The sequence below is a fragment of the Pipistrellus hanaki genome (assembly GCF_964339955.1).
Source record: "Pipistrellus hanaki genome assembly, chromosome: 1".
Classification (NCBI taxonomy): Eukaryota; Metazoa; Chordata; class Mammalia; order Chiroptera; family Vespertilionidae; genus Pipistrellus; species Pipistrellus hanaki.
In genome coordinates this window covers 208390378-208414341 of record NC_140503.1, presented here as the reverse complement: position 1 = coordinate 208414341, position 23964 = coordinate 208390378, and the positions used below count along the sequence as shown (strand labels likewise).

General features: G+C 57.2%; 1 protein-coding gene across 3 annotated transcripts in view; it reads right to left on the bottom strand.

The window, feature by feature from the left end:
- Nucleotides 1–292: 292 nt before the first annotated feature.
- The window catches only part of TBC1D14 (TBC1 domain family member 14), a 68521-nt gene continuing 44849 nt past the window's right edge, over nucleotides 293–23964 (bottom strand). Inside the window, exons 4-15 of one of the 3 annotated variants that reach the window (XM_084906144.1) lie at nucleotides 17944–18062; nucleotides 16208–16290; nucleotides 15148–15265; nucleotides 13490–13596; nucleotides 12615–12695; nucleotides 11552–11646; nucleotides 10617–10688; nucleotides 9899–10027; nucleotides 6995–7104; nucleotides 4215–4473; nucleotides 1227–2234; nucleotides 293–673 (exon numbers count right to left, since the gene is read on the bottom strand). In XM_084906144.1, coding sequence (XP_084762270.1) covers nucleotides 2169–2234; nucleotides 4215–4473; nucleotides 6995–7104; nucleotides 9899–10027; nucleotides 10617–10688; nucleotides 11552–11646; nucleotides 12615–12695; nucleotides 13490–13596; nucleotides 15148–15265; nucleotides 16208–16290; nucleotides 17944–18062 — 1239 coding nt within the window. In that variant the 3' untranslated portion in view covers nucleotides 293–673; nucleotides 1227–2168. Of the gene's footprint in view, nucleotides 714–760; nucleotides 794–1037; nucleotides 2235–4214; nucleotides 4474–6994; nucleotides 7105–9898; nucleotides 10028–10616; nucleotides 10689–11551; nucleotides 11647–12614; nucleotides 12696–13489; nucleotides 13597–15147; nucleotides 15266–16207; nucleotides 16291–17943; nucleotides 18063–23964 lie in introns of those variants that run through there. The other 2 variants (XM_084906145.1, XM_084906146.1) reach the window with 2 other exon arrangements.

Sequence of the window (23964 nt, the reverse complement as noted above, 5' to 3'; positions counted from 1 at the left end):
GCATGAGGGCGGCCCGGCTGCAGCCGCTATTGCACTGCAGGTGTCAGCGGGAACGTGGCAGCGTAGAAAGCTGAACAAGCTATGCAGAGCCAGCTTCCCCCGCCCGGGCCTCCTAGTGACACACCGGCCACTGAGGGCACTCCCATCAGACACAGGACGGCGGGGTGCTCCTGCTGGGCAGGCCAGCCGAGGAGGGCGGGAGCCAGCCCGGCGCGCAGCACGGCTGCGGTGTCGCCCACACGCCATGGATTACCCTGAGCCTGTTTCCACAGAGGTGCCGGTCCTTGGACTGCTCTGTGCAAAAATTAGTCGTTTATTTGAAGTTGGACAACCAAAGTCCTTAATACAAAGTTCTCAAAATTCATCAAGGAGAATCTTGAACAGAAAAGGTGCTCGTGAACTTGGGGAAACCAGCTAGAACGGAAAGGCTGACAGAAAGGACATGAAAATGTGACAGGACTTGGGGCCACTGGGTATGGTGGTCGGCCTCCCGGTCCTCATGAGAGTCCACCCTTAGGCCAAATGTGCGAGAGGAGACAGGCACTCAGGGCTGACGCTGCTGTCGGTGACAAAGGACAGAGCAAGGGAGCAGGGCCCCACACTCACATACACACACACACAGACACACACACACACTCTCTCTCATACACACACACACTCTCAGACACACACACTCACACACACTCACACTCTCATACACACACACACTCTCTCTCACACACACACACACACACTCACATACACACACACATACACTCACACACACACACACATTCTCTCATACACACACACACTCTCACACATACACACTCAACACACTCACACACTCACATATACACACACACACACTCTCACACACACATACACTCACACACACACACATTCTCTCATACTCACACACACACACTCAACACACACACTCACATACACACACACAGACACACACACACACTCTCTCTCACACACACTCAACCAACACACACACTCACACTCACACACACACTCACACACACACACACACACTCACATGCACACACTCACATACACACACACTCACACATACACTCACACACACACACTCACACACACATTCTCTCATACTCACACATACACACACATACACTCAACACACACTCACATACACACACACACAGACACACACACACACTCTCATACACACACACACTCACACACACACACTCAACACACACACAACTCTCACACACACACACACACACACTCTCACACACACACACTCAACACACTCACACACTCACATACACACACACTCAACACACACACACACACATTCACACACATTCTCACACACACACACACACTCACATACACATATAAACACACACTCACATTCACACACACATACACACACACATACTCACACATACACTGCTGTCCGCAACTGCACACCAAAGAGCAGGGCAGTTTGACACCCCTGACTGAAGGGAGCCTGTGTCCCTCCTGTCTCCATGGCTTCAGGGTTGCCTGCTGCCTGGGGCCCCGGGGTGCAGAGCTCCTCCTGCCACTGCCCCCCACTGCCCCCCACTGCCTACAGGCCGGGCGACCTCCGGGCGCACAGGGCTCCCGTGGGCCCACGCGAGCATGTCAGCCCTCGCGCTGTCACAGTCAAGGCAACATGGTAAGACGTCACCCCGAGGGCCGGTGAGTCCAGGGCGTCCTCGAGAGCTCGGGCCTTCACGCATCTTTGGTAGGTGGGCCTCCCACACTGGGCCTGTGTCCGGAGCGGGGACCTCAGTAACTCAATCTGCCACCCCTTTCTTATCACAAGAGGTGACCATGGCCGGGAACACCTGCGGTCTCCCCAACACCTCCATGCACCTTGGCTGAGAAAGACTACGCCCTGGCGGAGTGACAGAGAAGCAGCGCAATTTAATCACGTTTGCTGGGACAGGAGAGCCAGGCCCTGTTTTAAACCATGCAGTGTGCAGTGGTTGCCATGTCAGTACTAGTCACCATTCCACTGAGCTTCTTAAGGCTAAGCCTTGGTTAATCCTCTAAGAGTCGGTTTGTTTTAAGGCCAACTGCAGTACCAGGAGCAAACAGGAACAGGCCCTGTTCTCGGGGCCAGAGTGTCCGCCCTCACAGCACGAGCGCTGGCAGCTCCGCTCCGGCGCCGCGTCCACCTCGCCTCAGTGCCTGAGCGACGGGCTTCCTTTCTCCGTCTCCCGGCTGTCCCTCTGCAACGCCGTCAGCACCTGCAACCAAGGCAGACACTGACCACAGACCCGCTGCCGGCAACCGCCTCCCGCTGCTCCACACTGCCCCCCGCACCCCTCCGCCGCGGAGGCCCGCCTGCCGTCTCTGCACCAGGCCTCCCACCGGCCCACCAGCCTGGCCGTCTCTGCACCAGGCCCTCCCACCGGCCCACCAGCCTGGCCATCTCTGCACCAGGCCTCCCACCGGCCCACCAGCCTGGCCATCTCTGCACCAGGCCTCCCACCGGCCCACCAGCCACAGGCAGGGCTGCAGTGCTCCACCCGGCCTCCCCGTCCACCATGCTCCCACCACAAAGCCTGCTTCCCGCTCCTTCCTGACTTCCCAGGGGCAGGGCTCCGTCCTCTCTGCTCTCAGCTTAGTTAACACCTTTACTTTGTAAATATCAGTCCCGCTGTGATTGCTTAGTGACAGCGGGACAATGACAACAGCTGTGCCGAGCAGAGCCCTCACGCACAGGCTCGCTCACCGCTGTCTTCTCCACACAAGCAGCGCAGGAAGGGACCCCCATCGTAAGGCATCTGACAACGGCGCCACACAGCTCATGGGCTCACACCCACCCCTGTCTGTCTTGTAACCCAGGGGTTGGGAGCTCCTGTGCTGACCCAGCGGAGGCCAGGCACCTGCCATTTTACTTACAGCCACAGGGAAGCAGGATCACTGAGTCCCCAAAGGTGGCCCAGAGGACTGATGGCAGACACAAGCCCCCACCGTGAGCAAACAGCACGGCCCACAAACATAAGCATGCACCTGCCGGTAAAGCTCCCCAGTCTTCCCTCGGCATGGCCTGCAGGACCTGCTCAGACCACAGTCCCCCTGGGCCGCTGTATGGAACCCCATGTGCCCCCCCCCCCCCCCCAGGCAGCTAACCTATCACTAGCCCATCATGGTGTCTGACCTCGTTTTAACCTGTCATTTTTACTTAGATCCTAAAGTATAAGAAGCAAAACGTTAGATCTGGGTTTAATCCTTCCCTCTTTGTATGTGTGTGATTGTGTGCACGCTCACGCACACGTATATGTGGGGGGGAGTGTGTGTAGCTGTGTGTGTATGTAGGGTGTGTGTGGCTGTGGGTAGGTATGCCTGGGTGTGTGTGTGTGGGATTGTGTGTGTATGGAGGGATATATGGGTGTGTGTGGGGTTGTGTGTATATGGGTGTGTAGGGGTTGTATATATATGTGGAAGGTTGTGTGTGTGTATGGGTGTGTGGGCGCTGTGTGTATGTATGGGGTATGTGTATGTGTGTGTGTGATTCTTTGTGTGTGTGTATGGTTGTATGTGGGGTTGTATGTATGGGTGTGTGGAGGCTGTGTGTATGTATGGGGTATGTGTGTGGTTGTATGTGTGCGTTTGTGTGTGTGTATGGGGTTATGTGTATGGGTGTGTAGGGATTGTATTTGTGTGTATGGGTGTGTGGAGGCTGTGTGCATCTATGGGGTGTGAGTATGGTTGTATGTGTGGGTGTGTGTGTGTGTGTATGGGTGTGTGGGATTGTGTGTGTATAGGGGATGGGCTCTGGGTGATGGATGGGTGGCCACAGGGAAGCCCCTGGGACTTGGAAGGAAGATCAGCAGCCGTGACTGCACGTGTGGGAAAGGGAAGGTAGCAACCTAACCAGGGAAGCGGGGGCAGGACCTCCTCCAGGGAACACCCCCGGGAGGAGGGGCAGTGAGTGCTAGTTCCCTTGGCTTCTGCCACAGGCATTTTTAAAGGGGTGGGCGGCGGGGGTTACAAGTGCCGTCTGCCATGCCATCTGCCATGCAGGGAGCACCATGATGACTAACCAGCACTGGCCTCCCAGGGCCTGCAGAAAGGGTGGAGGCTGGGGGCCACCTGACAGGCCGCTGGCAGAGCCGGGCCTCAGAGCCGGTCTCCAGCGCGGGGCCCACCACGAGAGGGCTGCTTCCTCAGGCGACTCCGCTCATGGGCTCAAGGAGGAAAGGACCAGAAGGCCCGCTTACCTGAGCCCACTTCTTGCTGCGACTTTGCATCTGAACTGCAGCGATGGAGGCAAACACCTCGTCCGCGGGCAGGTCCTCGGGCAGCCTGGTGAGGAACTGGGCGACGTGGATGAAGTCCATCCGGGTCAGGATGTCCTCGAACAGCCGCAGGATGCCCAGGGCCGTGCGGAACAGGAACTCCTCCCCGTCGCGGCAGAACACGTCCCAGATGCGGCAGGCCAGGTCGAGGGGCAGAGACTTACTGTACAAGGTAAAGATCCTGCAGAGGGGCGAGCGCTTCAGGGGGGCTGAGCTCCAGCCAGGCTCCCCAGTCTGACTGCTCCTTAGATACAGACGTGGGGCGGGGGTGCAGGGGCACGAGGCCTGGGCTCATTCCGAGGGCCAGTGTGAAACAGCATTGCACATGGACACAGCATTGCACACGGGATCTCAAACACAGTACAATTCCATATCACGGCTACTGTTACCTCCACATGCAACCAATATGTATTATCCAGCACTACGGTGAGCTACGCCGCTGGCAGGCGCAGGGAGGTCACTAAGGCAGACAGAGCAGAGTCTGGTGCGGGGATGAGAACAGCTCACAGAAACGCACCAGCCCGTGTCCACACGCAGGGAGAGGACTGGCTGCTTTCCTCCCAGCAGGGGTCAGCAAAGGAACAAAGGAACTTTTTCCAGATAAATTTGACTGCAGATTACAAATCCTCATCTTAATGATGCAAACCCCCCGGCGAAGAAACGAAATGCGAGGATGCCTTCCCTCACAGAACCGTGAGCACCACGCCCTGGCAGGGGCGGCTCGGCGGGCCAGGCGTCAGCTTGCGCACCGACGGTGCTGAGGGCCGGCGGCCCTTTTCCCGGTCTATCTGGGGAGCGCTCTCAAGGCCACCGGGAGCATGTGCTTGTTTTTTGAAAATTAAATGAACTGACCCAATCCACAGTCCTACTTCTTCCTCCCCACGTCGATCAAGCCCTCACGTCTTAAAAGCAGCCTCGAGTGAAAAGTGACCAGAACACAGAGCAGCGGTAGAGGGGGGAGAGAGTGACAGCAGAAGAAAGCTCATCAACAGCACATTCTTGAGTTCAGATGCATGTGGCCTCCACTGACAACTTGGACGTTCTGAACTTTACAGAATAAAGCCAACATGCAAACGATCAAGAAAGCCGTGGGCAGCCTGCGCCCTGCTTGGGCCTCACCCAGGCGGCACCGCTGTCAGAGAGCTAACGCCGAGCTCTGAGCCTCCCGGAGGCGGCCACCGGTGCCAGGCACTGTGCGTTGTCGGTGAGGGTGCAGGGCAGCACGGAGCACACACCGTTCCCGCCCCGCTGGAGGGGGTGTGGGTTTAACTGCAAGCAGGGCAGGCAGGGACGGCCAGTCCGATGTGTGTGTGTGAGAGCGTGCACACGCACCTGTTCACAGGATGGTCAGGGAAGAACGCGTCGTGACAAGTGACATTTGTATAAAGCCCTGGAGAGGAAGCCAGGAGCCAAGAGAAGGGTCTGGAAAGCACCCAGGTTCCCGAGCTCTGAGGCAGGAGCAGACCTAGCAAATCCCAGGAAGAGCCAGGAACCGCAGGGAGAAGCCGGAGCAGAAGGGAAGAGCACACGGAGAAGCTGAGACCGGGCGGGTGCGGGCGGGAGGCCGGGCCGTGCTCTCCAGGATGGGGAACCAGCAGAGGGCTGTCCAGAGGAGGCCACCGTGGTGCGGGGAGGCCAGAACACGAGAACCTGGACAGACCCTGCAGGGGCTTTCCCACGGAAAATGCAGCCAGACCCAGGGCCTGAGCCTCCATGTCTCCTCTGTGAAGCAAGCCAGGCCTCAGGGCTCTGATCTCAGCTGGTGGCACTGTGAGCCGCTCAGCGCTGGGCCGGGGAGCAGGCGACAGCACTTGGCCATCTCTTGCATTCCCGCAAAACACTCAGGCACCACCGTTCCCCCTCCCCAGTCCTCACTCCCCACTCCCCACCCACTCTGCAGCCTTGGCTCAAACCCAGGTCTTTGTCCTTCATCAGCCTCCGCCTCCAGGCCTCCCTACCTCCCACATAACCTAACGCCCCTGCTGGAGATGGCCCACCTTCGTCTTCGCCCAATCAGAAGCCTTCCACACGCCCTTGGCCCCTGGAATGCTGCCCAAGCGCCTCCGCATGGCTCCCACACACACACGGGGAGCTGGCTCCCGACCTCTCACCTCTCAGGATGCCCAGGGCCGTGGATATGTGTGTACAGGATCTCCATGTATTGCATAGATAGGCCCCAGCGTCGCCAGGCACCTGCTGGAGCCCTGCTGGCTCTGGACCACCAGGCTCCTACCAGGCCTCGGCTGGGGCTCATGTTGGCTGCCCCGTGCACTCTGACCCTGAAGCCTGGGTCCAGACCGCTGTCCTCCCCGCTCCACAGACACACTTCACGTGCAGCACAGCCCCCCACGGGCATGTCTCCCTCTAGGCAAGGCTCTGACAGGCACCGCCTGCCCGCTCACCACCGCTGTCCAGGTCCCAGCAGAGCCTGGCACAGCAGACCTGGCGCTCAGTGGCGTCACGCTTAATGATGGGTAAATGGCGCTTTGAAAGCAAACAGGTCCCAGACACCACTTCTCTCTGCAGGAGCTCAGAGGGACCAGGCAGGGTCACAGACAGAAACAAGAGTGAGCGATGGAGCCGGTAGATGCCTGGGCTGGAGCTGGGGACCAGGCAGTGGCGTGGGCAGCCGAGCCTGAGGGAGCGCCCGTGAGGACAGTGGAGCATGGGGTGGAGGGGTGAACACGAAAATGCACACTCACCAATCAATTAGGTAGATGTCTGGAGTTAAGCTGTTTTTCTTGAAATGAGTAAATAATTTCGGCAAGTTTTCTTCAAAGAATACCTCAAATGCAGCAAAATAAGTCAACATCTGGGGAGACAATGTGAAATGCACCAGTAAACTGGTTATCAGCACACGTTCCCAACCTGCAAAACAAGCCATCGTGCTTCCACCATTAGAACCCAACCTCGGGCGAACTGCCAGGGACAGGGCCTGGCGGGTGAAGGCGCGGAGCACACAGGCCATCCTAGCAGCGTGTCCCGTCCCACCGCGCCTGCCCCACCGCCACGGGCACTGCCGCGTCCCCTGCGTCCGGCAAGTCTACCCGCCGGGCGCCGATGCTGGGAGTGACTCTGGGCACTAACTCGGCCTCTAACGAAGGCGTGCCCGCTGTCTCCGACACAGTGCCCTGCACAGCCACGGCAGAGCAGTGTGCACTGCAGGCCCGGAGAGCAGAAATCCCGCCCTGCCCTGCGGAGATGCCGCTAGCCGTGGTGTCGGGAACTGAACCGAGATCTGAGTTCGCCTGTGAGCCCGCTGCGCATCTTCACGTAACACCTCGAGCTACACCCTATCCCTCCTCCCGTGTGCAGAGAAATGGCACGTGAGTGTGTGGCCGGGACCGACCCGTGTCTGTCCCTCTGCCAAGGCGGAGCCTCTAGGGTAGGGGTGTCGAACTCAATCAGAGAAGGGGCCAAAATCTAAAATCCAGCCTAAATCGCGGGCCGAATGGTTTACTGAACAGTCATAAACTGACAATGTCATAAACTGACAGCGGAGTGCAGTGATGACAGCGCGGTGCGGGCCACATTGCAAGGCCTGGCGGGCTGGATTTGGCCCGAGGGCCTTGTGTTTGACACATGTGCTCTAGGGCTCACTCCTCCAGACCGGGAGGGACTCCGTGGGCGCCGTGCTCCCAGCCCTCAGAGTCGCCAGGGAAGGCGACAGAGATCCCAGGCCCGGCAGCACCGCTCCAGCTCCGGCAAGCAGTGAGGGAGGAGACCCTCGGGGAGGAGCAGCGGGCACAGCCTGCCCTGCACCAGCACCGGCTCTCGGCTGCCTGCGGGCCCTGTGGGATGCAGTGCGCAGGGAGCCGCGTGGAAGTGGCACCAGCGGAGAGGCGGGCAGGCTGCTCCGTGTGCCACGGGGAGGCCTGTGGGCAGGCGGCTTTCGGATGCTGCCTGCTCGCCTTCATGAGTGAGTGCACTGTAAACCAGAGTTCCCACGGGGCCCTCTCCTCCCGGGACACCCGGCTCTGTCGGAGAACACTTCTGGTTGTCAGAGCCAGGGGGAGGTGCTGCTGGCACTCGGCAGCCAGAGGCCAGAGATGCCGTTCCATGCCCAGGACAGCCCCCCCCGCCGCGCCCAGACCCAAGGTCACAGCTGCTACTGGGAGGCCCTGCTGCAAATGAGGGTCCGGCCAGCATCACGCTTCTCTGTTCTCCCTTAGTCATAGGCTAAAATTCTTCTGTAGTTTTTATCAGATGTTGCCAAAGAGAAAACTGGGGTCTTATCTTCAAAATTAAGAACTATTGCGATGTAATCATTTTACTCTACAGAAGCTCTTCCCCACGGAAAGCGGACCTCAGTGCCGAGGGGGGAAGCCTCGGAGCAGAAACCACTAGGATCCCACATCTCTGTGAACTGTGGTCCCGCACATCCGTGTGCACACACGGGAGCCGCTAGGCAGAGGCTCCACTCGATGTGCTTTTGGAAAAGTAACCCTTCATTCCAAACACTTCTTTAGAGCACGATTGTGGGCAAAGACTGCTACCGCACTGGGTCTCTCACCGGACTGTAGTGAACCTCACTGTATCCCCAAACCCCATTTTTAAAGATCTCAAACTTTCACACCGAAATGTAATTTTAAGTTATTATTAAATACTAATAAATACTGTGTGACAATCATCTTTGGGCTTAATGCTTGGTCCCCGATGGACTTCCTTAGATTCTTACAAGCAGAATTACATGCCAACACCATTTATCGCTACTGATACTTAACACCAAGTTTCTTCCAGAGGAGTTCTGCCAATTTATACCGCCCCTAACAGCCACCCACGTAGCAACAGTTTTTAAATACTTTTTCTTTATTTAAAATAAAGACCAGCTGCCCGGTCTTGAACAGGAACTTCTCAGGAGGCTGTATGATTAAGAGGGACTACGGCTGGCTGACCTAACCTCCCGGGTCAGTGTCTGGCAGCACTGGTCGTAACTACCAGCCCATCAATGCCACACTAACATAACCGCCGCCGGGCCTGTCAGGCGGGTGCCATCCCCTGGCCTCCGAAAGAGCAGGGTGAGGAGGCAGGACGGCACCTGGGCTCCTCCCTCACTCGCTGTGCGCCCTGAACGGGAGCCTCCCTCCCCATCGGGCCACGCAGAGGACCCGGAGCCTCGGAGGCCCCACGGCCGTCTGTGTGCATACTGCGTGGCACGGATTCAGCTCAGTCCATGACCTGCATGGCCAGCCGTGCCAGAACCCCTGACGCACTGCTGTCTCTGTCCACACAGGAGCGCCTTACACGCCCTCCTGTCTGTGAGCCTCGGAGCGCCCGACATCACGGAGCAGCAAGAGGGCTCAGCTCGGCCACGTCCAGGCGCGGACCCCACGAGGAGACTGCGCCACAAAGCGGGCGTGTCTGTGCAGGGGCTGCCCCTCCCGGGGCAGAGGATGTATTTTCAGAAACGCTTTCTGAAAAGCAGTCTTGAGAGTCATACCTATGGCTGTTAGCACGTGTTTTTAAAACCAACACAACACCCCAAGTACCTCCCACTCTACAGAGCTTTCTCCGACTCCTTCCTCGGGGGGGGGGGGGGGGTATTCTTTTCCACTGAAAAGAAGGCTGACGGGGCGGTGCTTGCTGGGCACACCGGGGATACTCACAAGGCCATGGTCCACTCGGAAAAACGCCATTTGACAGGGTTTATTCAAAAGATTGGAGAACGCAATGAAGGCATCTGCAGTGTCCAAGTTCAGGATCAGCACTGCGGCTATGAAGGACATGCCCTGCACCTGCGGGGAGGAGGGGGTTAAACGCCGCGGCCTGCACAGAGATGGCTCTCTCCTTCCCACGGCCTCCCCCAGAGCTGAGTGACAGCCTCCATCCCATCGGATCTCTCTCACCAGGAAGCCTGCGGGGCCACATCAGCCGCCTGTCTGCTCCCACCCTGCTCCCACCCCGCCCCCACGGCGGGGGGAACACCACCTGGGACAGCCCAGACTCAGCAGCCTCGTGCGGAGACATGTGCGTCTATCATCACGTGCTACACCTGGCACCACGCACCGGCCTCGGCGAAGCCGCACACACTGCAGCACAGTTCTAAAATGGTTACTGCTAAGGCTTGTCTTCACTTAGTGCTGAAAAAGCTGCATGCGGAAAACGAAACTCAAACCCAATTTCAATATGACGCAGCCACAGGGCAGCCGTGTCTGCGGTTCCTTTCGGAGAAGCAGGCAGCTCGCTGCCACGAGACTTTCCATGCCCAGCAGAAGCCAGGGCCTTCGCCTCGCCCTCCGCAGCTAAGATGTCCCGCACTACTGGCATTATTCTGACTTTCTTTTTAAAATGGGAGACGCGATAAAATATTGAAAGTTCACTTACATAGCCCACATCAGGTCGGTAACAAGTGTAAGCGCCCAAAACGCTGTGCAGCATGTCATGATACGGGCCGCCCTGGAAGGATCAACATACCAAGGACACATGTGGTCTGTTAGTGCCCAGGACAGCCTCAGCCGCCCCGCCCCCGGCGCGGAGGGAGCCGTGGCCCCGCCCAGGCCAGCAGCCCTGCGGGTATCACGGAGCTTCACAAATGAGCTACCAAACCTGTTAGAAGCGAACCTGCAGCCAATTCGTCTACCAAGCTGCTCGGAGAAAGCTGGTGGGTCAGGCCTGAGCACCGTGCCGGAAAAAGACCCCTCCCTTGGCTCCTGCTGTATACTCAGCCCCTTCCGAGTTCCAGGGCCACCAGGTGCCAGGGGTCAGCCGGGCAGGGCGGTGACCGCTGTCCCGCCGGCTGCAGCTGTGCCGTGCATCCTGCCCCCTCCCCGCCCATCACGGCCTCTGTTTCTGCCACGCTTCCTGATCCGCGCCGCGGCCTGGAGGACTCTCCATCCTAAGTCCTAACAGCCTCCATTTTAACCCAAACACCCCCAGCTCTCCATGCGCTCCTGGGACTCCTCGGCGTTAGCCGTGCAGCTTTTCTCCTCCTCTGCACCGCCAGCGTGCCTGGGCCACCGCATGTCTGCAGGCCCAGGGTCCCAGGTTCACGTCTCTGCAGCATTCCAGGTGGCGGGCCCTGACTGACTCGTTCTAACTGAAACCTGCCTGGCGTCCTGGCGCTGTGAGTCTGTGTGGAAGCATGGGCCTGAGAGAGTCATGCCTGTATTTACATGAGACCCATCCTCCCCCTGCTATCCCTCTCTGGCGGCCCCTCCACCCAAAACCCACGTACTTCTCAACTTGATAACAACATGTGCAGATGGCACCTGTGAATTCCAGACAACTATGCTTGAAAGCAACAAATCACCACTACCTACCTGCTGGAAAATGCAGAGGTTAGGGAATGTTCTAGAAATGTCCAGTTTAATCAGCTCCAGGCTGGCTTCTCTGTCGGCCGCTGAGAACCCGGCATCTACGGAAAGACCCAGAGTCACGACCCCTCTTGGGGGCAGCGTGCGGGGCCTCAGGCTCTGAGGCTTACAGGAGGGACAGGGGAACATGCTTCAGGGGTCCCGAGGCCTGGTCACAGCCCGGCTGCCAGGGTGGAGCAAACACCAACAGCACCGGCTAACGCCAGACGCCATCGGTGTCTTCCGGAGTCTGGGATGAGCCTCGTGTGACACCGCCTTCCGTCAGCAACCCGGGAAGAGACAAGAACAAACCCACCAGGCGCAGAAGGCACTGGGAATCGCGGTCTGACCTAGCCCGGCCTGGCGCAACGCAGGATCCACGGGCGTGGCCGTGGCGACACTTGTGTGCCATTTCTAACTAATGTTCCTTTTATTTTATTTTAGTATCACCGAGATAGTATAAAAGGTCAGTAAAAGATACCCCAGAATGACAGGAGCGTCACTCTGTGAGGGAGATGCTAAGTGTGACCAGCGAGCACGCAGCTCCGTCTTCAAGCAGCTCGCACGCTGCCCGGGCCCGGGCTCTGCCGCCTCGGGAATGGGAGCGAGGGCAGCGGGGTTACCGCTGCGGGTCAGACACAAACACCTCTCTGGACAGAGCGCTTTCTTCCTAACGAGAACTTCCTCTTCGCCTTGTCTGCGCTGAAAAATCCCTTTTCCAGCCCCGGCCTGTGGCTCCGGAGGTTGGGGCGTCATCCACACACCAAAAAGTTTCCGATTCAATCCCCTGTCGGGGCGTGTATGGGAAGCAACCAATCTCTCTCTCAATCTCTCTCTCTCTCTCTCTCTCTCTCTCTCTCTCTCTCTCTCTCTCTCAAAATCAAGGAAACTGTGAGGATTTAAAAACAACTCCGCCCTTTTCCAGGCAGCTGTTGGTAAGCTCGTACTACACACCCCCTCGGAGAAGCGACCTCCCTATCGGGCGGGGCAGCGCCCGCTGACCAGCCACCACCTGCCTGGCCCCACGTACCTTCACTGTCCGCGTCGGGGCCGCCCGCGCTGAAGCACCGCCACCTCTCCTTGGCTCGGGCGAGGCAGATGTGGAAGAGCTCTGCGAGAGAGGCTCGGGTGAGCGTGGGCACACACGCACGGCTCCTCAGAAACGCCAGGGACACACCACTGCCTCAAGGTCAACTACACTCTGAAGTCTTCTACTGTTAAAGACACCGGCCACCACTTACACAGACAGACCCGCACGCCGTGCGGCCACTGAGGCACGGCTGTCTGGTTTGCGGGTCCGTCACTTGTACCACCTGTGAGCTCTTGGGCGTAAGACAGTCCATGTGGCAGGTATGGATTAGCCAAAGATGGAGCTTTGAGGAGGTCACCTCCAATCGACGCCAGTGACACACACACACACACACACACACACACACACACCCGCTGGCGTTACTCAGGCTGCAACGCAGGCGGATGACGCCTCCCAAGGGAAGAACATTGTCACAGGACCCCGGTGCACAGAGCAGACACAAACCAATCCACCCTAAACTCAAAGGCGAGTCCGGGTCTCCCCTCCCCTCTACTCTGATGCCACTAGCGCCTCAAGCACCCCGTGGGGTGCAGCATGTTGTCCCTCTAGAGGTGCTTACACACCAGCTGCCGGGGGAATGCCACCAAACCAGCAGTACCCAGAGGCACCGCACCGCGCAGGGCAAAACACGTGTCCCGCCGCACGCTGCGCGCAGGCCGGCCCCAGAGGCGGTGCATCCTCCTGGAGGACAGTCACTGCCTCTCCCGGCCCCGGCAATGGCGTCCTTTCTCCTGACAGCAGGGCGAGGGACAGGAGGAGCCACAGGACCTGGCGGGGGGAGGGGGGTTCCGGAGCCTGCAAGTGCAGGCGCTCACCGTGGGTGATGTTTAACTCGTTGCCAATGGCTAAGCTCCAGACTTTGCCCCTCACGCTGGGAGGGATCCCCTGCCACCACAGGTCCCGGACCTTTCGAGAGCACCACCTGCACAGAGAGGAAGACCAGTTTATGTGAAGAATCATCTGCCCCCGTGTGCCTCCCCCAAACCACAGGCCAGGGGACACACAGGTACGTCACAGCCCTGCCTCAGGGGCTTAGGTTTGGTGACCTCAGAGGTCAGTGCCGCTCTCCGCTGGGCAAGGCCGTGGCCGGTACGCCCAGGGCACTGCACGCGGGGAGCAGCAGCACCAACCAGAGGGCTCGGCACTCTCCTGAGCTGAATCTGCAGGGACGGCTAATAGATGGGCTGGAGGGGAGGGAGGAGGGCTGGTGGGGGTGAGGGGGCAGGACTGCTGTGGAGCTGCAGGTGCAGGGAGGTGGCACACGGGGCAGCTGCCAAGCTCCAATGGCAGAGCACTCCGCTAACTCGGCAGCTCTCACTGCTCAGCACCGCGGCCCTCTGCTCACAGTGGCTCCCCGCCCGCACCCGGGGACAAAGTGCAGACTACCCTGGTGCTCCTCAACGCAGCCCCCTCCCCCCTCCGGAGAGCACGGGCCACGGCTGCAGGACAGGTCTGCACCCCAATCCCATGTTTCCCTGTGCAACCCCGAGCCAATGCCTTCCCTCCGGCACCGCAGGAGGAAAGCCCGGGAAGGGCTGCCGAGGAGATTCGCGGACAATGCACAGTGACACCCGCCATGCCTGGCCCCAGCGGCTGCGTCCCAGGCAGTGCCGAGTGCGGGCCTCTGGACCACATCACACACCGTCAGTGAGGGGTGGGCCAGGGAGGGCCCTCGGCCACCGAGAGAGACAGCCCCAGGGTCCCATTTGATAAAAAAGCGTTTCCTGACTGCCCAGCCTCGTAAAGGGCCCCGGGAAAAGCAGGCTCTGGGAAAGCCTGTTTTCCTGGGGGCCATCTGCACCGCCGTCTGGCCTAATGAGACAGAGGGACACTCGGGAGGGGGTCCCCCATCCCGACACAGGGCGCAGGCTGAAAGCGACAGGAGAAGAGGAACTGGCACCCACGCTTCCTGCAGCGCCCCGTGATGGGGGTGGCCCTCCCCACCCTGCACCACAGAGGAATGCCCGCAGCTGCCCCACAGACTGAAGATGACAGCAGCTGCCAGGCTGCCAGGGGCTGTCGTCAGAGAAGAGCCCGTCCCACCCTCAGACAGAGGGCGAGGCCGTGCATCCAGGGAGGGCTTCCCACGGAGGACTGCGCCGCGCACAACAGCGAGCTGGAGGGGGCTACAGGCAAGAACACGCCAGGCAGAGGGCAGGGACCCGCAGAGGCCCTGAGGCTCCCGGATGAGAGAGCTCCACCCCAGTGCAGGAGCAGTCAAAGGTGGCCTACCGAGAAAGGGAGGTCAATGTCACTGAATCTCAGGTGGGAAAATGACCCAGACTGGGCCTTGGAGGCCCCTCTGGCTGCTGGTCCCTCTGGAAGGAGGACAGGGGGACTGTCACCAGATCAGAGGAGGGACCACAGGCCTGAGCTCGGCGGGGAAGGGAGATGTGCTTGGACCGACAGGAGGGCCGCCCTCCCTAGGCCTCAGACGGAATGAGACAGCTCTCGGCGCCCCGTCCCCGCTTACATGGTTTCCCAGTTAGGCAAAATCTCATTGTTCCACGTCAGGACAGCATTCCCGATGCTCTCTTCCTGCCGGCATCTTTCTTCCAGCTGCTTCTTCCTCCGCTGGGCTTCCTTCAGCTCTGGGATCACAACGGAGAGAGGAACAGCTCCACTAACTGGCAGCCACCACCTCAGGCGGTGACTTTGCTCAGTCGCGCAGCAAAGACCCCAGAATGGCACTGACGGAGGCCCCTTCCCTCCGTGGGCAGCTCAGAAGGCGTGGTTCTGCCTTCACTGAGGATCCCACAGAAGTGGAATCACAGTGTCGTCTTCCTGACTGGCTTATTCCACTTAGCATGAATCCTCAAGGCTCACCCGTGTTGAGGCATGTTCCAGAAGTAATATCCTGTTCTGTGTATTGACCACATTATGGCAATCACATATATTTTTTAAAACATCCTGGAGTCCTAGGATGTTGCAAAGCATTTTACCAAATCCTATCCCATCTTGTAAAACAGGAAACTCGCCCGGCCAGCATGGCTCCGTGGTTGAGCCAGGAGATCAGGGTTCGATTCCCGGTCGGGCTCATGCCTGGGTTGTAGGCTCGGTCCAGACTGGGGGGCATACAAGAGGCAGCCTATCGATGATTCTCTCTCATCACTGATATTTCTCCCTCTCTCTCTCTCTCTCTCTCTCTCTCTCTCTCTCTCTCTCCCTCTCTCTCTCTCTCTCCCCCGCTTCCTTCCTCTCGGAAATCAATACAAATATATTTAAAATAAATACAAAGGAAACCGAGCCCAGAGAGAGCGAGCTGTGGCCCTCACTGCTGGCGAGGCTTTCCCCAGTCCATACTCCACCCTAGACAGCCTCTCTCTGGTGTAAACTCAAAGTGCGGACACCCCGAGTAAAGCTACAGGAATGACATGAGTCGAAGCACGCACTTTTGTGGAAAATTATAAATTTCAAAATGCTAAAGCCTTCACCACAGTTCAGGTTCAAGGGCCCAGACAGGAAGCAGGAACTATCCAGACACAGAGCCCTGGCTGCCTTACGCGCCTGAACACACGGAGCCCCTCCCTCACCTCGCTTCTTGGCCTGCACCACCATTTCTTCATACTGCTGCCTGTGCTTCTGGGCTTCCTCCGCGGGCTTCGCCGGCAGATTGCTTGATAGAAAGTAAATGATTTTCCACCATTATGAATCCTATATGATAAAGAGCTAATATGCTAATTAGACCGGACAGCAAAACGACCTTCTGGAATGACCTTCCGGAAAGACCGGTAAGGCAGCCGGGGCTGTGAGGGCCGAGCCCCTTGCACGAATTTCGTGCACCAGGCCTCTGGTATCAAATGAAATTCTTTGAGAAACAAAACTTGAAGCATTACTAGTTAAAAATAAATTTTAAAAAAAGCTCCAAAAACAAAACTAAACACGTTAAGATGACAAAGACACAGCTCTTTCATAAACTAAAAATATTTTCTTGCCAAAACCGGTTTACCTCAGTGGATAGAGCATCAGCTTGTGGAATGAAAGGTCCCAGGTTCGATTCTGGTCAAGGGCATGTACCTTGGTTGCGGGCACATCCCCAGTAGGGGGTGTGCAAGAGGCAGCTGATCAATGATTCTATCTCATCGATGTTTCTAACTCTCTATCCCTCTATGTAAAAAATCAATGAAATATATTAAAAAATAATAAAAAAATATTTTCTTATACAAATAAAATGAGCTCATGGTAAAAAATGTGAATTATAAAGAAGAAGGTGACAATTACCCATCATTCAAAGAGATAAACACTTAACCTTTTGGTGTTTTTCACTTTAGTTCAAAGAAACTTTGATCTGACCACAATACACTAACAATTGTTGACACTTGTCCGTGAAGGAGGGACCCTAACAACATACTGTGTGTACATATGTGAACACATTTTCTGGCCGGTTTGTAAGTGCGCACGTTTCACACTGGCTATGTGGCTCATCGGCGTGTAAACAAATGTCTCCCACAGTTCTGAGCAACTACGAATCCTGTTCGAAAGAATAAAATGCTCCTTCTCCTTCAGAAATGGACGGTCCATCAGACAGATGGCCACCAGCGGAGGGATGCTGGGGCCAGCAGCTCCCGCGGGTCCCAAACGACCCAGCATTGGCCAGGCACCGCTCCGCAGGACCGGCTGCCCCCAAACACCGCTTCCAGCACCTGCCGGTGTTCTCGTGCGGTTACAGCCAGCCGACAATGTACAATCGCTCCTTCCGTACTTGTGAGTGCTAAGTTAAAGGAAAACACCGGCTGAAAGGAAAACCCTAGGCACACGTGTATGTTAGAGGACAGCTTCCAAACTAGCCACTTACTAGCCCTAGGACACGTTAATAACACAGGAAATGAGGAGGAACTCGGCATTTTTTGTTGTTGCTCATCCTCACCTGAGGATATTTTTTCCATTGCCTTTTTTTTTTTTTTTTTTAGAACAAATGGAAGTGGGGAGAGGGAGATGGGGGAGAAGGAAAGAGAGAGAGAGAGAAACATCAATGTGAGAGACACATCGATTGGCTGCCTCCCACACATGCTCTACACGGCGGGGATGGAACCTGCAACCCTGGTATGTGTCCTTGACCAGGAGTCAAACCTGTGACACGCTTTGGTGCACGGTCAGACACTCTAACCACTGAGCCACGCTGGCCAGGGTGGAAGCGGGCATTTTAATGAGGGCAATGGCTCCCTCTTCCTCCCTCTGTGTCCCTAGTTCCCTTCTAATGGGAAGGTGACTGATGAGCCAGGTGTCCCCATCCACTAAAGCCAACACCCAGACTCCGGTTGGGACTCACGCGGGTCTGTCCTCCAGGATGAGTGCGGTGGTGGAGAGCGGCTCGAAGTCAAGGTTCTTCCTCACATTCTGCTTCGGGGAGGGCGGCCTGCTAGCTCGGCCAGCCTGGTCTTCATATTCCTGGGAAAAGACACCGGGGTTACGGGGGCCTGCAGCTCGGACAGGACGCCGCCATGGGAGAGCGAGAGCGTGCTGCTCTGCCGCCTGCAGGCTGACTGCGGACGGCATGCGGAGCGCACTGCTTGCAGAGCAGAAGGCAGGCCGCCAAGGCAAGGTGCCTGCAGCTCGGCAGCTCCTGCGGCCCTGAGCGACCCGGGACAGTGGATGCCCGCACCAGTGACAAAGTCCCCAGGCCTTGCCCCAGCTGCCCCTTCCCGGAGGGCCCCGAGCACCATCTCCGGTCTCCTCGGCGTCTCCTGTGATTTTAACTGGTTATTACAGTAGCCGCTGGAAATCTCAGAGCAGACCCACGGCCAGGTCCAGCACGCGCCTGACCTCCGGCCTCCTCCCATACCCTAAATTTCTGACCACCTCCTTCCACCCATGGCATTTAATGCGTGTTTATTAGCTGTTTCAAAATTTCCTGAAATGAGGAACAGGTTAAAATCTTTTGCATAAATAAAGCTCTTTCATTTTCTTAAACCAGAAACATCCAAAAAAAGAAATCTTGAACATCGTACGAGGCCGTCACTGCGAGCTGCTACACAGGGAACGGCCATGCCTGGCCATCTGAGCGCAGGCCCACACTGCCGGTGACCCCATTCCACACACCCAGCCAGGGAGCTCCGGGGAGCCAGGCACATGGGCGCCAGAGTCCAGCTTCTGAACCTGTGTGTGTGTGTGTGTGTGTGTGTACCCTAAGCCCGCTGCAAAAAACAAACAAGCAAACAAGCACACAAAAAAACACAAACCCCCGCTCTTCTCCTGCTGCCTGTTAGGACAAGGCTCTTGGGCCCCCCTCAGGAGGACAATCTGGCTGGGAAAGCAGGACACCCAACAGCACACTGAGCCTGAGACTGAAACCACCATTTCGGGAACAGAAGCAGCATCCTGAGTGGAAAGTGATTAACTGCTAAATGAGTTTTATTGACACCAGCTGCCAAGAGGGGTGCTTCTGGCAAAATTATTCGGCAACAATTACTCTCAGCCAGAAAAGCCTCCAGAGACTCCTCAAGTGCAAAGGGAAGTGATCTCCCCCGAATGCGCAGGCTACGTGAGGGCGCCACCCCGGAGCGGGCGGGCAGAAGTTTCTGTACGTCTGGACCCTTAACACCTCCCACCCCGACTCAAAGTGGTGCCATTCAAATACCACAATGACCCCCGCTTACCAAGATCGGAGATGACCGACACGTTGGCCACCAAGTCTAACATCCCAGCACCTGCGTGTGCCAGGCGCTCCGTGCCGCCTACTAGCGCCAGCTCCGGGAAGCTGCGAACCTGGGTCTTCCAGGAAACGCACCCACACCGTGCTGAGGAGGAGTCAGAGGCTGCCGCCTGCCAACAAGGGTTAGTAACGAACGCCCCTCTAGGTGCTCCGGCTCGGCTGACCCTGGTCTCGGGAGCTCCACGCCAGGCCCACAGGAGCCCGGAAGTGGGCTGTCCCAGAACTGGACGCCCGTTTCCATTTGCTCTTGTGTGCGTCCCGCTGTCCCGCTTTATGTCCGTAACAAGCTCCCTGGCAAGTGTGAGCCCATTTTACAGCTATGGCAGCTGACCTGCTCTCAAGGACTCAGCCAGCGGGGGCAGGGCCTGCATGACTGAGGGCCAGGGAGGCCCCTGAGGCCTGAGCACAGGGAAGTGCTGCCCTGGCCGCTGGGTGCCGGGACCCTCTTCCCCTCGGACCTGACAACCGTGTGCAGCAGAAGAGACGCTCCGGGCCAGACCCAACCAAGGAGCCTGCGGGCAGCACGCAGGGAGGAGGAGTAAGTGGATCAAGGCCTTGCCTCCTGCCCAGCACAAGCAGGACTCTCGGGCTAGAGCTCTGAGCTCTATTACGAAGCAGCAGCAGTGGCAGCTGAGGTCAAGGAGCTCATCAAGGGCTTCAAGAGTTTCCCGCTCACACACCGGGAGGTGGAGGCCCGGAGTGGCCATGACTCCTGCTGGGGAGCTGGGTCAGCCGCCGAGCCTTCTGGCTCTGCAGCCATGTTTCTCAGCGACAGCCAGAACGCCTGCAGCCATCACTGCAGCCCAGGTGACCCAGTCCTTCCCACTCAGTCTGAAAAGCTTTGCAGCGGACGGACACCGTGCTGCTGAACTCAGTGCGCGCGCAGGACAAAACTCACGCTGTAATCAGAGCTCTACATGATTAGAAAGCAAACAAAAGCAGAGGAGGCCTGGCCCCTGCCCACATGTGAAACGCCAGGGACAGCCTTTCCGGAACTGGAAGCAGCACTTCCCAACAGGAATGCGCCGGAAGTTGCTGCGGGTCCTGGTCCAAACCCAGTTCTCCCACAGCCACCGAGAGGTCAACCGTGAGCTCCTGCGCCAAGCCAGACCACCCACCCCGGCGACGACAAAGCGGGCCCCCGAGCCTTGTGGGTATGCTGGGGCGGGAAAGGGTGCAGTGGCAAACAAGAAGTTTCTGGAAAAACAACTTCCAGTTGTGGGTTACGCTGCTGGGGTCAGCACGGGATGTGGCCAGAGCGAGGGCTTTGGAAGCAAAGGGACTTCGCTCTTGGCCCCGGCTCTGACCTCAGGCAATCACCTTGCTCTGCTTCCGGCTCAGCGTCCGTTTCCTCAGACGCTGAGGACTCCCGTGAGGATGAGAGGACACATGCCACACGCACCCTTTCTGTGCGGGCAGGTGGCGGGCAGTCCCCGCCTCAGCCCGCTATCGTTCCAATCGGGCCCCTCCTGGGCTCCTGCTCTGAAGTCTGGGTCTAAACCAGTGACGGTGCCTTCCTTGTTGTGCTCAGCAGCAGCCCTGCGAGCTCATGGCACAAACCCCCATTCCGGCGGCGGCACGGAACTCGGAAGGAACTCAGAGCCGGGCTCTTCAAAGCCGCGTGGCAATCAGCTGACGTGGTCACGCCGGCATTTTTTAAAGCTAGCAATACAAAGCACCGGAGTGCACACAGCAAGGCCAGTTTGCTTCCGTTCTAAACCCAGTTTTACCCGTGTGCTGAGTAACTGTCTGACAGGGTTGGGGTGGAGGGCGTCACATCGGAAAGGTTTGCATAGTAGGTCAAGTCCCTGCCCTGAGTGGCTCACCACGCATCTGCAGGAACACAGACCCACACAGAGACAGCAGCAAACAGAATGTGCTGCAGCTAACGGGGGCGGGTGAGGGGGAGCAGCTAGCAGGGGCAAATGAGCAGGCCTCACTCCACACAGGGCCAGGAGCGGAACAGATACAGCGTCAGGGGAAGAGGGAAAGGCCCCGTTGGTGAGGGACCACAGGGCCAGGGGCGAGTAAGACGCAGCAGAGGCTGGGCATCCAGGGCAGACCATGGAAACTGCGGGGAGAGAGTAAGTGCCGTGCCACGGGGGCCCGAGGACAGGGTGTCCATGGCTGGGAACAGAGGAAAGCAGCTCACAGGGGGCCATCTGAGTGGACAAAGGACAGGGAGGCCCAGGGCACGAAGGACAGGAATCCCAACAGCACACGCAGCAGCCTAGCGGTGCACGTGCGTGTGATTATCCACAGGGAGCTGAGCCTAAGCTGTTTTGCTCTGAATTTAAGGGCTCAACAACAAGCCACCTGAGCTGCTGAGCAAGGAGAGCAGGCGGGAGCAGGGCTGGCCGCAGCGCCGGAAGTCCACTGTGGGGCGTGGTGAGCCTGTCACTGCCCCACGGTGGGGTCCACAGGGCGTGTCTCCAGCACGTGGGTGAGCGGAGCAGTGTGAAAGGCGGACAAGGACACGGGGCTCCTGTGTGAAGTGCACACTTTGCCAGTTAAAAAGGAAAAGAAAGAAAGCCGATCTCAGCGAACATTTGCTTTAAGAGAACAAAGGATCGAGATTCTCAAACGATGAAAAGACCGTGTTCCTGGCAGGATGATAAAGGGGTCATCAAGGCGACTCACTGAGCTGTGGGTGCTGTAAAGATGGCCATTGTGCCACCCTCCTGGCCAGAAGCGCTCTGGCTTCTGGGAAAGCTACCTTAGCTACCGTGTTTCCCCGAAAATAAAACATCCACCGAAAATAAGACCTACTTACAGGTTTCCTTCTGAGCGAAATATAAGGCATCCCCCGAAAATAAGGCCCCCCCTAGGCTAAACATGAGAGATTTGGTCCACTGATTCTGAAAGAAATGGAGTCACAAGAAATTCACCAGGAAATTCAGGAATTGGATTGTTATGATGATGTTCCAGAAGATGATGACATGAGTAAATTCTTGATACTGTAGGATTCACAGTTTGTCTGGTTTGTGTTGACAACTACTGTACTACCGTACCGTATTCAGGTAATAAATTTCCTTTATTTTCATTTAACAATAAATGTGTACTGTATTCTTCTTCATGGAAAAATAAGACATCCCCTGAAAATAGGACTTAGCGCATCTTTGGGAGCTAAAGTAATATAAGACACTGTCTTATTTTCAGGGAAACAGGGTAGAAGCAGAAAGGCTCATCAGTCAGAACTGTGTTTAAGTCTGACTCAACTGTATCCAGTATCAAGATTCGCCTTTTAGAATAATTATGAGGGTTCTGGAGGTATGTCTGGAATACAGCGTGGCGGGTCGCCACACGTGGTGCCCATGAAAAGTCTGACATGACCCAACGCCAGTGACAGCACAGCGCCACCTCTGCACAGGCCGGGGCCAGGCAGCCTGCAGGGGAGCGTGGGTGGGTGGGTGAGCGGGTGGAGGAGCCGGCCTGGCTCTGAACATCACCTCCCAGCGGGACCAGTGCCACCAGCACCTGACCTTGAGCACATCCCTTCACCCCGTTTCCTCAATTATTAAATGAGAAGATTAAATGAGAATGAATTACATAGACACAGTCACAGCAGGTGTCCAGACAATGACAGAGGTATTGCTGTCACTGCATTACTACAAAATTACTTTAACACATATACATTTTTATTGATTTCAGAGAGGAAAGGAGAGGGAGAGACAGAAACATCAATGATGAGAGACAATCATCTATCGGCTGCCTCATGCATGCCCCCTACTGGGGATTGAGCCTGTAACCCAGGCATGTGCCCTCACAGGAAATCGAACCATGGCCTCTTGGTTCCCAACCATTGAGCCACACTCGCTGGGCCAAAATTACTTTTCACAATATCCCATTCAGGATACTTAACAGATTGTGAAGTCCCGGAACACTACAGCTGATCTCACTCTGCCATTTGTAACAAGCAATTTGGGGGGGGGGGGGGGGGTGCGCGGCAGCTGCGGCATTGTTTTAGGGTCTGACCTGAGACCTGTTTTGTTTTGCCATTTTGGGTGGGAAGAGTGGCTGTGCAGTCTTACAAATGCTCAGCTTTCCAAGACGGTCCTGGTGACCCCCGAGGCTTGCTCTCCCACTAAGAAGGAACCCAAGGGTTCCTCATACTTTAATTCTGTTATCTACTCACACGCAGTATTTTCCCAGAATGCATTCTGAGTTACTGGGAGTGTTGGCATTTGGGAAGCCACAGGAGACCCGTGTAAGCTGTCACATTCCTTACTAAACATCTAGAGCACAAAGTTACTGTGTGGACTGGGGGAGTGCATTACTCAGACTGACCTGTGGGCTGTCACAGGCCTGGCCGCTGTGCCATCTGACGGCCTTACTCGGACCCAGAGCAAACAGGCGGATGTCCACACAGAGGCCTCCCCGGGATCACAGGCAAGGCCAGCCTGCCTCTAAGAGATGCCTGACCGGAATCTGGAAACAGGGTGCACTCCCATTTGGGGTGGTGAGAATTAGGACACATCACTGGCTCTCTTGGAGTCTCTCAGACACCCATGGACACGGAGCCCTGCCAGAAAATGCTATGGAAGCAGACACAAAGCATGGAGGGAGGAGGGAGGCGCAGTGCCGGCCCATGCAGGCTTCATGGGTGGAACAGATGAATGTGACACATGCACACGGGCG